General features: G+C 42.3%; 2 protein-coding genes and 1 long non-coding RNA gene across 5 annotated transcripts in view; 2 read left to right on the plus strand and 1 right to left on the minus strand.

Moving 5' to 3' along the window:
• Nucleotides 1-3,529, minus strand: part of grip1 (glutamate receptor interacting protein 1) — a 64,841-nt gene extending 61,312 nt beyond the window's left edge. The window contains 1 exon segment of the mRNA XM_080420844.1: nucleotides 3,168-3,529. Coding sequence (XP_080276970.1) covers nucleotides 3,168-3,306 — 139 coding nt within the window. The 5' untranslated portion in view covers nucleotides 3,307-3,529.
• The window catches only part of LOC308079380 (ras-related protein Rap-1b), a 323,403-nt gene that overhangs the window by 221,740 nt on the left and 84,476 nt on the right, over nucleotides 1-17,187 (plus strand). The gene's annotated exons all lie outside the window — the stretch shown is intronic.
• LOC308079382 overlaps nucleotides 1-17,187 on the plus strand; it is a 292,916-nt gene that overhangs the window by 191,253 nt on the left and 84,476 nt on the right. The gene's annotated exons all lie outside the window — the stretch shown is intronic.

A 17,187-nucleotide genomic window follows, 5' to 3' on the forward strand; every position in this document is an offset into this window, starting at 1 on the left:
ATCTGCTATTTTTGAAAAATCTTGGAGATTTGTGCAAATCTTTGAATATCTATATTTTTAAAGGGAACATGTGTAACTCAAATCTTTGCTTCTGTGGGATTCTACAAATGTCTTCTATACATTGTATTGCTATAATATCAGTGGTCCTCAAACTTTTATCATGTCAAGGACTACTCAAAATGAAATGTATTTGGCTGCGGACCCCCCCACCCCATCTCAAAATATGTTGTTCCAGGGACCCCCCAGAAGTGAAGATTTGAGTTACAAATGTTCACATTAAAAATATATATTATTCAATCTTAAAATGACACACAGATGCGTTTCCGGTCTTAATGGGTTAAGTGAACGTAAAGACGTGACAGTGAGCACTATTTCGGTTCTTTCCGCCTGAAACGAGCCAAACTTCAAATGACATTTTTTTCAACTCAACTGATTCTGGCAGAAACAAAACAATTTAAAGCGCCAGCCATTCAATGCATCTAAAGGGGAGATGACAAAATATCACTTCAAGTGTAAAAGGCACGATGTGGATGCAGCAGAGCGAGGGATGCAGTTATTGCATTTTTATCATGTCTGGTCTGGCGTGCACCTTTACATCTCCAACACACTAACCGTTACACCCCCGACACACACACACACTCTCTCTCTCTTGCTCTCTGCGGTGAGGTGTTGACCCATAAATCTCCCAGAAGTATGTGCTGCTATGATAACTTCCTGTGAGTAAACCTGACCTAGCCCCCAGGACAGGGGGGGGAGGGATTTTTGAAGCAAAAAGGAGATTGTGTGTGCCTTCAGGGACTACAGATTAAATGTAGCCTTTGGCTAACTCTGGCTCATTTACGTGGATGTGAAAACTGACGTGTTGATTTATTAATTTTGCCCTGATAAATGAATAAATAAAATATTCATCATGCTGTATTTCCCTTTATAATAATAATAATAATAATAATAATAATAGCCTAAATTGTGTGGTAATCTGTGTGGCTCTTGAAATGCTGTAGTCTAGACAGTAGGATATCGGAGGAGTAAAATACAACGTGGAGTATGTGTGGTTATCTAGTGTCAATCAAGTAAGCAGTCTGTTAACACTCTGTTGAGAGAGAGAGAGAGAGAGAGAGAGAGAGAGAGAGAGAGAGAGGGAGGCAGAGAAATAAAGAGGAAAGGCGAGACGAAGAAAGAAAGAGGGAGATGATGAGAGAGAGACAGAAAGGAGAAGGGAAAGATGAACTCTGGCTCAGTAGTGTGAAACTACTCTACTATGTTATTGCGCCTTAAAGATGAGCCCTAGTCTGGGGCCAGCATTCTCAACCAGCTCATAACACGCCGCAACGTATTGCGTTGTCTGTATTATCGTCTTACTGATTATTAGTCTATTGATTACTTTTGATTAATTGAATAATCGACAAGCGTATTTTTGTGGATAATTCATAAAAAACAACATGAAAACATTCCAATATATCTTTTTCTCATAAATCAATTAGTCAGATTAACCAGGACTGTAAAACGGTCTCACGCAAAAGTTGCAATTTTTGCGTTTGATGAACTATCGCACCTCTAGATGTATTTTAATCTTGTTACATTCTGATGTGTTACTTTGATTTTAGTTTGCTTACACAATTTCCCAAGCTTATCTTACTGTTAACTTTGTTTAGAAGAGCAGACAAAGACTGTCTCCCCAATGGTGGTCAAAGTGTTTACATTTGTGTCTGCGTGTGTGCGTGTGCGTGTGCGTGTGCGTGTGTGTGTGTGTGTGTGTGTGTGTGTGCGTGTGTGTGTTACATTGTCAACATTCCATTCCACAGTCAACACTTCCTCCCCTATTATTACCCACAAACCACCTGGGCCCCATCACCTGGATACCTGTGAGGTACCTGTGAGGTTACACATGCGCGCCTCTCTCTGTGCGTGTGTGTGTGTGTGTGTGTGTGTGTGTGTGTGTGTGTGTGTGTGTGTATGGTCTTGTATTATAGATGAGGGTTGATAGTTTAGCGCTGCGCTGGCACAGCTGGTAGACTAATGATACACACAGCAAACAGGTCCCAGATAAAAATACAACTCATTTATCTGACTGTGAACATTAACCCTTTAAGACCAGGAAAGCATCCGTGTGTCATTTTAGATTTCTTTGGCTATTCAAAAAAATTGCAGATCTACAAGCTCATAGCGCAGCGCCGAGTGCCACGCTATGAGCTTGTAGATATGCATTTTTTTGGGACAAATCGTGAACATTTCGTGTTTTGAAGTGGCCAAATACATAATTATGGGGGTCCCTGACATGGAAAAGTTGGAGCACCACTGATATAGCAACATACTGTTTGAGTTACAAATGTTCGCCTTAAAAAATGTATACATTGAAAGATTTGCACACATTTTAACGATTTTTCAAAAATAGCAGATATACAAGCTCATAGCTCATATGAGCTTGTAGATCTGCTATTTTTGAATAGACCAAATACATCTAAAAATGACAAAGATGCGTTCCTGGTCTTGGGTTAACAACTCTCATTTCCAGGAGCCAGATCCTGGATCAGTGGATCACAACATAACATTCCTGTGATCCTAGAGAAAGACCATGGAAGGAAGGAGGAAGTGACAGAACCTGAATATGGGAACAAGAGATAAGAAGAGGAGGAGAAGAAAAGGAGAGGAGAGGACTGAGAAGAGGAACAGACGGGAGCAGAAGGAGAACAGAGTGGAAGCAGACGAGGAGTAACAGAAGGGCAAGAGGGGGTTGAGGGAAGAGTAGAAGAGGGGTAGAAGGAGAACATGTACAAGAAGAGGAGTAGGAGAGGAGAGGGGGGTAGGAGGAGGAGGTGAAGATGGTTAGAATGAGGAGAAGAGGAGTAGAATGGGTAGAGGAGGCGCAGAAGGAGAAGGTGTAAAGAAGGGGAGTAGGAGAGGGGGGGTAGGAGGAGGAGAAGAAGATGGTTAGAATGAGGAGAAGAGGAGTAGAAGGAGAAGGTAGGAGAGGGGGGTAGGAGCAGGAGATGATGAAGGAGTGGTGAGTTATGAATTATGCCAACGTAAAGCGCACACACACGTACGTACACACACACAGTCATTATCTGTTGATAAGCTCCTCTGGCGGTACAGACTCTCTCAGGCAGGGTGTGTGTGTGTGTGTGTGTGTGCGTGTGCCTGTGTGTGCTGTGTGTGTGTGGACTCACTCAGGTGTGTGTTGCTGTGTGTGTTGTAGTAGTAAACGTCCTCGTATCCCTCCTGGTAGTCCTCGTCCGGACGGTATTTCTTGCCGCTCCGCCGCCGCGGTCGGCTCAGAAAACGAACGAACCCCAACAAGCGCTCCATAATAACCAGGCTAACGCTACAGTAAGGCTAACGGGCTATACCTTCTCCTGACTGAGAGAGGAACGGAGGAGGAGGAGGAGGAGGGATCCGGTTGCTCCGTTGTGCGGTGCGACTCTCCGTTACGCACACACACACACACACACGCACACACACACACACACTGCAGCGCTTGCCTTTTAAGCACAAATGCACACACTCCAGACACACAAAGAGACAGATAGTGGTTCAGTTATCCTCCCCTCTCACACGTTGTTTGTATTCCATCTCTCCTCTCCTCTCTGTTCTGTTCTGTCAGACGTTGGTGCATTTAACAGCCCTCAGCCAACCAGCATGCTGCAGCACACGCACGCACACACACACGCACACACACGTACGCATGTGCCCCACACACACACACACACACACACACACACACACACACACACACACACACACACACACACACACACACACACACACACACACACACACACACACACACACACACACACACACACACACACACACACACACACACACACACACACACACACACAGCTCTATTCAGAGCTCTAGTGTGCAACAAAGGTGCTGATGTGAGTATGTGTGTGAGACTGTGAGTATGTGTGTGAGTAACTGAGTATGTGTGTGAGACAGTGTGTGTGTGTGTGTGTGTGTGTGTGTGTGTGTGTGTGTGTGTGTGTGTGTGTGTGTGTGTGTGTGTGTGTGTGTGTGGGTGGGTGTGTATGTGTATGTGTGGGTGTGCAGTCAGCAGAGACAATCAGAGACTTCTTTCTTTCCAGTTTTTTCTTCTCCCTTCACCTCCTTTATTCTCCCCATCTCAGCATGTGTGTGTGCGTGTGCATGTGTGCGTGTGTGTGTGACACAGAGAGAGATTGTAGGGTAGGTCTGACATTCCAGAGACATGTCCTGTAATTGAATGCTGACAGACCAGCCCCCCACACACACCCTCAGCCCCCCCCCCACAAACACACACACACACACACACACATACACACACACTGTTTGTTTAACATGTGTAATAACACATGTTATAGTCGGTGTACATACTACACAGACATACATTCATCCCAGTCGGCTTGTAAACACTACGGCGTTCCATTTGGGACAAAAACACTGTGGCGAGGTTTCTGTCAATATGAACATCAGATATCGACCAAAAAATATATATATAAAATCGTGATAAAAATAAGCGATCTCGCGCACGGACCGTCCGCTCTGGTTTTTAGCTGCGGTGGACTCGGGATGCAGTTCCACTCGTCCTAGGATATAATAATATCATATAAAAGGTAAGAAAAAGGCTAGTCTGAAATTCTCCTTTAAGAGTAGTGGGCACTTAATATTGTTGCTGTAGTTCCTATTCTATTGGATTCCAAAGTGTACCTTACTGTTGTGATAAACTCATTCACTCTTCTGTTTAAACTGTTATTACATGTTGTTGGCCTTTTACAATCTTTGTCTGCTGACAACCTAAGAACTACAAATACAGCTGCCAATAGGACTCCAACTACCACCACCACCACCAAACCCTCGTTTGCTTCAACATCAAACACCGGCCAATCATCATACTCCACACACGGCCTATGGCCAATCACATGAGAGGATGTCTGCCATTTCAACACCACACTACTGAACAAAGAGATGAGAGAGAGAGAGAGAGAGAGAGAGGGGGGGGGATGGATGTTTTATCTTGAAATCTTTTTGAAGGAATTCAACACACACACACACACACACACACACACACACACACACACACACACACACACACACACACACACACACACACACACACACACACACACACACACACACACACACACACACACACACACACACACACACACACACACACACACACACACACACACACACACACACCTCTTTCCCTGAGGGGAATATTTTGCTAGCAGAGAGAGAGAGAGAGGCAGAGAGATGGAGAGAGAGATAGAGAGATGTGTAGAGACAGAGAGAGATAGAGAGACACTGGGGCACAGAGATAGAGAGAGAGACAGGGACCTTTGTCAGTCCGTTTCAGCTTCACCCAGCTAATGGCTGCTCAGATGGTTTTGATGAGTGCTCGGGGGGGGGCAGTTAAGGGGTTAAGTGTCTTGCTCAGGGTCACGTCGTCGACACATTATACCTGGGCCAGGAGGCGAATCGACAACCTTCTGATTACCATCTCTACCCTCTAAAGCCAGGGGTTCTTAAAGTAGGGTCCGGTGTCCCTCAGGGGTCCTAGAGGGGGTTTCAAAAAGGGCCCTTACAGGTCTGTAACTCTGACAGTGTACAAATGGAACCGAATGGACCCATAATTCGGTTCCATTGGTACGCTCTCAGAGTCATGGGGGTCCTTAACATGTAAAAGTCTGAGAACCACTGCTCTGAGCTCCAGTCGGCCCAGAGACAGAGAGAGAAGAGACAGAAGCAGAGAGATGAAGAGAATAATAGAGAGAAAGACATTTCTACTTCAAGATGATAAAAAAAACATCCCAGATCTTCTCCATGTTTGTCTCTCTGTCTTCTCAGGGCTGCAGTTAACCACTATGCCTATTTTGAGCATGTCAGAGCAGAAAATGTTCAGAAAAAGATTTTGAAAAGTTTTAAAAAACAAAAACAAAATAGCTGATATAAAAGCTTTATGAGATTGTATGTCAGCTATTTTGGGGTATGTTTGCACGACACCGTTGTAAGACTAAGTCTAAAACTATTTATTCGATTATCGATTAAGTAATTGATAGGTTCATCGCTAAGCAAATAATTGATGGTTGCAGCCCTACTACTGTCATTCTTAAAGGGATAGTTCACCGCCAAAATGACTTTTCGATTAGTCACCCCATGGAGACTTGAATTCATGGATTTTTTTTTTTTTGTTGTTCCTAAGCCAATAATTTGATGACCAGCGGACCGGTAGGCAGCGGTTCCGGTAGGAGACACAAAGGATTTTATTTGTGTCTCCTATAACGGAACCGCTGCCTGTCATAAACTTATTGGCTTATGGAAAGAAAGAAAAAAAATATCCATGAATTCAAGTCTCCATGGGGTGACTAATCAATAGAAAAAATGTCATTTTGGGGGTGAACTATCCCTTTAATGTCGTCTTTTCTTATGTTGCGTTTTCATCCTATTCTCTACACAGTGGAGTTGGAATAAGCTAGCAGGCTAGAGGCTGTCAGGTTTTATGTACCGTCTAAATGTGTGTCTGTGTGTGACCCCTGCCCTCATGTCAGCTCATATCCCATGGTGCCATGCAGCCTGACTCGCTGAAAATGCTGACGGAAACATGACTGACATGTATGTCTGTCTCTGGAGGAAAAACACATTTTATCTATTATATTATATATATAAATTATATTAATCACTCACTCACTCACTCACACACACACACACACACACACATACACGCACGCGCGCGCGCACACACAGACACACACAGACACACACGCACGCGCGCGCACACACACAGACACAGACACACACACAGACACAGACACAGACACACACGCACACTCACACACACACACACACACACACACGCTCTTACATGAGTGTTCTTACATGACACAGAAACCGGACACACACACGTCATGGACACACAAACACACAGTGGTGTTGACATGACACAGAAACAGGTGCAGTGTGTGGGTCGTGCGTGCGCGTGTGCGTGCGTGCGTTTGCATTACGTTGGGCAGGGCTGGTCAATATATCCATATCATTATATGAGACTAGATATCATCTGGAATTTGGGATATCGTAATAGTGTGATATGACAAATATTGCATTTTCCTGGTTTTAATTACCTATTTTACACAGTAAATATAAAAAGGAAAAAAAGCTAGTCCAGCATACTGGTGAATGGCCAGTGTGATTTCCCGAGAGCGTGCTGATGCCTACGAGTATACACTGTCCCTCCTGTGCCTCACAAAAACACAGACAAATAAATACACACACACACACATACACAAAAGGCCTGAGTTGCGCAGTGGCATGGTGGCGAAACAGACATCTCTCTCTTGCCACATTTAGCAAAATGAATGGATTTACAAAGCAACAAATGTGAAATGGGGAGCAATAATTCATCACATAAATGATCACATTGCTGCAGCAGTAGAATGATAATAAAGCCAAGCTTTTCAGATATACTCAAATCAAAGCTCAAAGTTGCACTACAAAATGACATCATTCATAAATTCATTGCAACGAGCAGGTGCTACAATCTGTGAAATCCCCGACTTTGGAACCATTGTTTTGGACGTACAAGTGGTCAGACTGAGTGCTGGGGGGGGGGGCTTGCTCAGGGAAACCTCAACACATGGGGGCGGCAGTGGCTCAGGGGTAGAGTGGCCGGTCGAGCGGCCGGAAGGGAACCGCGAGGTTCCCAGTTCGATCCCGGGCTCCCCCAGAGTTAGTGTCGAAGTGTCCTTGAGAAAGACGCTGAACTCCTAATTGCTCCCGATGAGCAGGTTGGTGCCGTGCATGGTTTCCTCCGCCATCGGTGTATGAATGTGTGTGTGAATGGGTGAATGTTATGCACAATCCATGTGAAGCGCTTTGGATAAAAGCGCTAATAAATAAATGCACCATTTACCATAATAATAATAATAATAATAAATGTTATTTGTAACACACTTTATATTTGAAACAAATCTGCTACATGTTAAAAACTAAAAAACAATAATAATAAAACAGTGAAATGAATAGAATTCAGATCAAAGGTCGGCTAAACACAGAAGAAGTTTAAAAAGTTCATCAAGGCAAATGCCTAGTTAAAAAGAAAGGTCCCCTTTTAAAGGTGTCAACGGACTGTGGTCTCAGATGGTCAGGGAGGGCATTCCAGAGTCGAGGAGCAGCTGAGCAGAAGGCCCGATCCCCCATGGTGCGGAGCTTCGTTGTGTGGGGTTCGAGTGCGTTTGAATTTCTAGAGCGGAGGGAGCGGTATATGCTGTGGATCCATAGCCGGAGCCGGGAATTGAACCTGGGACCTGTTTTCCAGGTGGCCGTCGGCCACTCTACCCATTCAACTACGGCCACTTTGTCACATGGAGAGAGTGCTGGCCGTGGACCCCCATCTCAAAATATTTTTGTTCCAGGGACCCCCCAGAAGCAAAGATTTCAGTTACAAATGTTCGCTTTAAAAATATATATATTCAAAGATTTGCACACATTTTCACGATTTTTCAAAAATAGCAGATCTATAAGCTCATAGCGCGGCTATGAGCTTGTAGATCTGCTATTTTTGAATAGCCAAAGTGTAACATAAAGGATTCTACCCCAGATGGTGTGTACAAACTCCAGTACAGTTTACTAGAATCTTACAAGAGTAATGTATCCGTTTGGAGTTTAACAGGTAGAATATCTCTGTGCGTGTGCGTGAGCGTGCGTGCGTGCGTGCGTGCGTGTGCATGCGTGTGCGTGTGTGTGCGTTGTAGCTAAAAATGACACATGGTTCATTTGCATATTGCTCTCAGCACTCTGCTGTTCTCTTAACAGGATTGGACGTTTCGCTGTGTGTGTGTGTGTGTGTGTGTGTGTGTGTGTGTGTGTGTGTGTGTGTGTGTGTGTGTGTGTGTGTGTGTGTGTGTGTGTGTCAGAAAAAAACAGATTTTTCACACTTCTGTGTGTGCCTGTGATACAGAAAGAAAAAAAAGAAGAACAAAAAATGTCACACTTCTCTGTAACATGAGAGGAGCAGCGATTTGGTCTCTGTCTCCATCTAGTGGTGAGAGGGGGGTACAGCAGTTACCTTAGGTTGCCACTTGCCGGTGACTTTACTTACCGGTACTTATTAATATCAAACCGGTCCAAAGGTTTCCACATATTTTAGATAATTTTAGAGAATATATCAATCAAGTTGATATGTTGAATGTGAAATGTAGGCACTGTAAACGTTCTGAACCAAAACCCGCCCACATTCCCGAGCAATAACATTGCTAAAAATAAACATTTTAAACTGCTAGCACTGTGTGAAACACGCCTTTTCTGCTTATCATCAACACTCAGCAGTGCACTGTGCAGCTTTTAAGTCTACATTAGTTAATTAACTTGGCGATGCATGTGATAGGCATTAAGCTTAATTCACGCTCTGTAGTATGACAGTGTCACTTGCCAAAAAGCTTGTTTAACAAGCCTGTTAGCTTGTAGGACAGTACTTTTTGGCAAGCGATACCATCGTACTACGGACTATAAATCAAGCTCAGAGAGAAGGAAGCCTAAGGAAGAAAGCAGTACATCTTAACTACAAGCTGAGGAAATGAATTCCCCTCCACGTCTTGTTCTACCTCCCTCTGTTCCTGATGTTCTTATGTATTGGTATAAATGTTTCATATTAATGACGTTATCATTGAAGTCTTAGTGTTTTGCCGGTTATTTGGGGGCCCAACTGCAATATCCTGCGGCCCACTAGTGGGCCTTAAACAATTTAAAGTGTGCTTTGTATTACATTAGTAAATATGTACTGGATGGATGTCACTACGGAAGACTGACAGACCGACCAATGGAAAAGGTCCATTAACCTGTGGCCTGACCTTTATACTAATGGACGCGCGCACACACACACACACACACACACACACACACACACACACACACACACACACACACACACACACACACACACACACACACACACACACACACACACACACACACACACACACACACACACACACACACACACACACACACCCCTACGACTACTAGTAGCAAAAAGTGTGTTTTTAAGAAATACGCAAAAACGTGTGGCGGGGAAGTTGCGTCATGAGCCAAGAAATCCAGGAGTTTTTGTTTTGTTTTGTACGACCTACGGTTCAAGAGTTACGTAAAGCAGCCTGTTAGAGCCACCATCAAGGCAAAAGTATGAAATAATATTGATTTAAAGTTTATATTGCCCAGCCCTGGTTTCTACAAGAGGAGAGCGATTCGTGTTATCAGGGAATTGCAGCTGGAAAGACAGCTCTGCTTGCGCAGGCGCGCACACACACACACACACACACACACACACACACACACACACACACACACACACACACACACACACACACACACACACACACACACACACACACACACACACACACACACACACACACACACACACACACACACACACACACACACACACACACACACACACACACACACACACACACACACACTGACTGTACATACACCAACTGCAGACAAACAAGCTTCTAAAAAATGAAATGTGGTTTCTAGAGAGAGAGAACTGTTTGAACATCTAAATTTTTTTGTTGGGATAAAACATTTCTGCAGAAACAAAAGCATCTTTAAATTATGAATGTAACTGACTGACTGAATGCTGATCCGTCTGTGTGTCTGAGATATGAACTTGCGTGGGCATGATAATAAAAGTACAAATATTGTCATTCATCTTTAACCGCTGCTTCTGTGCTGGAGGAACAAGAAATGGTGATTCCATTCACTTACAATATATGTTGAAACGGCTCTCAAAAAAATCTCAATTTTAGCACATAAACTCAAATAGCAGATACTGCCAATATATATATATATTTTTTTTGTTGCTCTGGTCCTGTCTATGGATGACAATCGAGATCCAGAATCATCACAGAATTGAATTAGTTAATTCCAAGAATCGACATTGTATATCTCAATCAAATCCTTATCATAAATACTGTAATGTTTTTTCGGAAAGTTGCTCCATTGCAAACCATGGATGCTGGAGTTCAACTGGTGTTCAAAAATGTTATTAGGGAGACTCGCATGCGCTTTTCTACTGTTACTACTACACTTAAAGGAGTAGTTCACCCAAATAATTACTTATTTTCTATCAATTACACACCCCATGAAGCATTGAATTCAGGGAGAATTTTTGTTTTTGTCGCATTCCTGAGCCAATAATTTGATTACCGGCAGAAAGATGCCAATGTATCCGGTAGGAGACAGGAGGGGTGTGTAATTGATAGAAATTAAGTATTTTTGGGAGAGGGAGAGAAAAGGGGGAGGGAGAGAAAAAGGGGAAAGGAACATTCTTAGGTTATGTTCCTTTTCTTTTCTTTTTTTCTTCTTTCCCCTTTAGAACTTGTTGTGGACTTTGCTGATTTAACGTAATGTTTTTCTTTTTCTTAGGCTCTTTCTTTTTTTCCATGTGGTGAAATGAACGGTGACTAAAGACCCATGAGGGAGGGAGGGAGGGTATGGGGAAAATTGAATGTTGTGTCAAACTGAACCAGCCTTGTACTTTGAACCAGCTGAGTGTTAAACGTTATGTTGGGAGTGAATTTTATTGTACTGTCTGTTCCTGTATGTAAGAAAAAGAAAAAGGCATGAGTCTTATTGTATCTGCAACTACAACTACTGTAAACTGCTACTAATGCTGAATAAAAATCATAAAATGGAAATTAAGTATTTTTTTTAACTACTCCTTAACAGATTCAGAGATAAAACAGTTGAAAACCTGTGTAGGCCTACTATTTTTCCACACTGAAAATGGATCAGGAATCAATAAAGAAATTCATAAAGAATCAGACCGATAAGCAGAATTGCGAATGGCACTGGTAATAAAATCTGATCAATTCCCAACACTAGTCCTGGCTACTGGCAGCGACGGCACTCGCGTTACACCAGTAGTGGTGACCTATAGATTTTTGTTGCACTAGAGAACTTCTATTTAGGTTTAATATAACATGAATACAGCAATTTCACCTTCCCCAAAGAACAGACAAGGCCGCAGTTTTTATTTGGCAGAATTGACTTATATAGTTTAGGCATTTAGTACACTCAAATGGCATGAATCTTAGTAATAAACTGGATGAGTGGTCAAGTACATTAGGGGTTATTTTCTTAGAATTTACCCCCGAGGAACAATAATGCGATTGAGACATTTAGATCGAGTCAAAGGTCATGTCTCACCTAGACACAGAATCGGACACGAATTCTTACCTGATGGTCAAGATTCAATTCTTCCCCTGAGCAATCAGGCAGGCTCTATTAGCTCAATAGTAAAACAATTCAGCACTTGCGCAGGAAACGGGGTTCAAATCCGCGGTAGAAGAGGAAAGTTACTTTGTGCAGCTAGCAAGGCAATTTTAATATAGGATATATAATAGTCAAATTCATTACAGTTATTAATATCATTTCAAAATTATCTCTCACCGTTTGAATATGAAACCAAGATTTCTCACCTTTTGCCCAGAACTCTCCAGACGCACAACAGTGCAAGCCCTGGGCTCCCAGGACTTTTCCCCGGAATGTTTTTCACAAAGAAAAATCTGTAATCATTCAGTCACACCCTCAGCACTGCTGCTGCACATGTGCATTCTGCTTACTGATTAGTTAATCCAACCATTCATTCATTTATTTCCTATGACCTTTCTGCCTTTAACTCTGCTAACTTTAACATCAGACATAGTATTATTGTAAACAAAGTTTACTTGAAAAAGAAAGGCATAAAGGCAGAGGTAAAGACATCATGTATCAGATATCGAAATATTAAAGTGTGTGGCAATGACGTATATTCACAGTCATACGAACATAAAGTGATAGTGTAAAGTAACTAAGTGCATTTACTCAAGTACTGTACTGTACAATTTTGAGTTTTTTTTACTTCACTGCAGTATTTCTATTTCCAATTTTCTGTACTTTTACTTCTACTCCACTACATCTCGGCAAACATTATACTTTTACTCCACTACAATTAATTAGTTACTAGTTACTTTGAAGATTTTGATTATTATTACAAAACATGCATTCACCACATCAGCCCTATATAATACATTTCGGCCATTTGAAAATAGCCGATCTACAAGCTCACAATGCATTGTGAGCTTGTAGATCTGCAATTTTCAAAAGATTTTATGCTTTTGAAAACTTGTGAAATGGGACCCTCTGCATACGAACACTTTCTACTTTTGGTGCTTTAAGTATTTCTACAGTATATTGCAGTATTGATACTTTTACTTAAAGGAAGGGTAAGTGATTTGCTTTGGTTAAAATAAGTGTTAAATAGCTCTACTGTATATTCTGATAGTACTCATTGCTATAGAGTGTTTGTTCAGTATTAGGAGTCTCCTTGTCTCTCCACCTCTTTATTAAAGGAGAGATCCGGACATTTCTTCCACAGACGCCAGGTTCTGTGAGAGAAACAAGCAACCAGTGTCATCTCGTTCTGCACGAACGATAGCTCGTTCGCGACATTCAGTGCATGTTTGAGTATCATGAGACTCCACGATGAGCAGTAGTAGAGAAAAAACTAACTTTGCATCGGTTATAATAGACGATTTTCACTCTTACACGGGCTCCCATTATGCCAACGGGGGGAGTCGCCAGACTGGACGACAGGGGATTCTCTGGAATAACTCAACGTCCCTTTCAATGTTGGTGAGTGATTAGCGACACATCAAAGATAACACTTAAAATGTCCGGATCTCTCCTTTAAACAGAAAACGCATTTTCGTTTCAGTTTCAGTTTCATTTCCAATTTTATCCAACCAGGACAGAGAACTCAATCAGGATACAGATTAAACAAGTGACATTGGAAGTGATGACACTAAGAAATGAGCAGGCAAAATTGGAACTGGAACACTATACAAATTAAGCTTAAAATGGGTACTTTCTCCTGATTGGCTGAGATTTTGACACCTACCGAAAAATGTATTTTCTGTATATTTAAGAGCTGGAGAGACAGGGAGACATCTGTTACTGAACAAACACTCTATAGCAATGATTACTATCAGAATATAGTATTTTAACATTTTAACAAAATACTTTTTGTTTTAACCAAAAAATATCACTTACCCTACCTTTAAGTAAAACAATTGAGTACTTTTTCCACCACTGAAGAAGACCCACACCTGATTTAAACCTAGACAAACCTTTCTGTAAAGTGAAAGTGATCAGTGCCAGTGTAATGGGAGCTCATATGACTGACAGGGCTCAGTCAGTGCCTGTTCAAGCAGCCTGATGCCCTGGCTGTGGAAACTGTCCCTTAGTCCAGTGGTTTTCAACCTTTTTCGTGTCAAGGACCCCCAAATTGACACATATTAGCACTATTAGCATATTAGCCCACGGACCCCTATTTGAAAAGATATGCCACTAATGCCAGGGACCCCCGATAAGAGAAGATTTTTACGGCTCTAGCAGTGATTCTTAACCATTTTAATTTCAAGGACCCCCAGTTTAACATGCTACAGACCCCATTTAATGGCATTTCTATCTCTGGGACTTATTTTAACTCTGAGAGTGCACAAATGGAACCAAATGGACCGTTAGGGTCCATTTGGTTCCATTTGTACACTCCCAGAGTTACAGACCCATAAGGGTCCATTTGGTTCCTATCCATCATTTAGCTGGGGACTCCCTGGAACTCCCTCAAGGACCACTGGTGGTCCCCGGACCACTGGTTGAGAACCACTGCCATAGTCTGTTCATTAGGCATTTGATGCTGAGATATTCCCTGCCTGCCTGAAGCAGCGTGAACAGATTGTGGCTGATGGGGTGGTTTGTGTCTTCTTGATACGGTAGGCCAGTCCACACCAATGTTTCGTGATGCAACAAGTTGCACTTGCAGCCACTTTCAATCACTAGCAACAGAATGCCAAAACTCCACTGACCTGCCACGGGGCAATTCAGACCGCTGCGATATCTCTCTGCAACGTATTGCAACAGTTTTGTAGGCAAATCATTGGGTGTTGTATATGAGTGTTGTATATGAGCTGATGATCCGTTTTTCCTTGACTACGTTTCCCGAACACTGAGTCGGGACCCATTTTTATGGGTCATCATGGACCCATTTTTATGAGTCATGAGTAAATATCCCCCGCTAGAACAGTATTTTTACTTCTACTCCACTACATCTCAGAGACAAATAGTGTACTTTTACTCCACTACAATTATTTTAAAACTTTAGTTACTAGTTACTTTGAAGATTTTGATTATTATTACAAAACATACTTCAGCCCTATATAAATTTCAGCCGATCTACAAGCGTGAGCTTGTAGATCGTCTATATTCAAAAGATTTTTCATACATTTGAGAACTTGAAATGGGATATTCTGCATAATGAGTACTTTTACTTTTGGTACTTTAAGTACATTTTGATGCCAATAGCCCAATACTTTTATACTGTCACTCAAGTACATTTTGAATTCCGGACTTTTGCTTGTAACAGAGTATTTCTTCATTGCAGTATTGATACTTTTGCTTTAGTAAGAAACGTGAGTACTTTTTCCACCACTGCAAACAGGAGGGGACGTTGGCGTGAGACAGTGAACTTGCTGCTCCAGGAGGAATAACAGGCTCATAATATTGTACTAACCCACACTGTTACTCTTGACGATGTAATAAAACTTGTGAATCCCAAAGAGAGTCAAACATCTCCCTCATGTCTCTTGCAGTGACTGTGAAATTGTGTCACCTCTGTCATTCACAGCGCATCAGAGCGAGTACAGGCCATTCCTCACTACAGGGACTTGTTCACAGTGGTAGCACAGTCTTACTCTTTATATTTTCAACGTAAAATATTTGAGGTGTAAGAAAGACATGTCCGAAACCAAGGAAGTGTGTGTGTGTGTGTGTGTGTGTGTGTGTGTGTGTGTGTGTGTGTGTGTGTGTGTGTGTGTGTGTGTGTGTGTGTAAGCCAGGGCACCCAAGGGGCTTCATAAAACTAAATAAAAGCTCCTACACGCATTATGTGGCAGGCGGCCATTGTATTATCTAAATTATCCATGCGATTCCTAATTCCAATTAATAGCAAATACCAACCATGATAGGATTTAAGTAAAAGTTTTTACTAGTCTTACAAACCCTGAATGTCATCGGGACATTATGTTGCAAACATTTTATCACTGGGCTACTCTTGACCAGTTGATAGTAGACCTACACACCAGTTGATAGTAGACCTACACACCAGTTGATAGTATAGGCCTGTGGAAATCTGACAAGAGAGATGACCTCACAGTGACACGGTGTGTGTTCGTGGCTACAGCTGTACGGTGCTGAGACATGGATGCTCGCAGTAGAGCAGGAAAAGGCCCTGGAAGGCGTCTACACAGGAATGCTATATGAATGGCACTTGATGTCACATGGCTGGGCACTGTGTCAGGCACACAGAACTGGTAGCGAGCAAACTAACTAACTAACTAACTAACTAACTTAGGTGTAGCTAGGAGTGGAAAGAGATGCACCACCTATGTCATACATGGGCAACTGGCGGCCCGGGGGCCACATGCGGCCCCCACCTTCACTTAATGCGGCCCTTAAGTTAATATCGGAAGACTGACATATTATTGATTTCAGCTGTTACAATTCCAAACATGCAAACATGACCCGCTTTAATTACTTCAGTCTATATTACTTATTATAGTAGCTTAATGACTAGTATAAAAATTCTATTGTCTATATGTATTTATGTCCAATGTAGTTGTATTTAAGTTCATGAAGTTAGTATAACTAAATGCATTTGAAATTAAATAAAAATGTTACTTTTCAGGATTCCAACTCAAAAATAGCAAAAAGAAAAACTGGATTCGAATTCAAAAATAGCTAAAATAGCAGATCTACAAGCTCAAATCGCGTCGCGCTGCGACACATTTTGAGCTTGTAGATCGGCTATTTTTGCTACTTTTGTGTGACAAAGAATGGCGAAAAAAGTTAAAATACAGAGATAAGAGGTGTCTGCCCGTCAGTATATGCAATGTGGCCCTCTGCAGTGATTGTGGAAATATAGTGGCCCTCTCCATCATCAAAGTTGCCCACACCTGACCTATGTAGACACACTGCAGCATGACAGCGGAGCTAACAACACGGCAGAGCTCAGGAACCCTGATGCTGGACAGGAGGGTGTGGAGGGCAGCGATCCAGGAGTCCCGAGTTGGTGTCAGCCAGTCCGCTCTCTCGCATCGTATCGCA

Source organism: Gymnoscopelus braueri (assembly GCF_963280865.1).
Source record: "Gymnoscopelus braueri genome assembly, chromosome: 23".
In the NCBI taxonomy this organism is placed as follows: Eukaryota; Metazoa; Chordata; class Actinopteri; order Myctophiformes; family Myctophidae; genus Gymnoscopelus; species Gymnoscopelus braueri.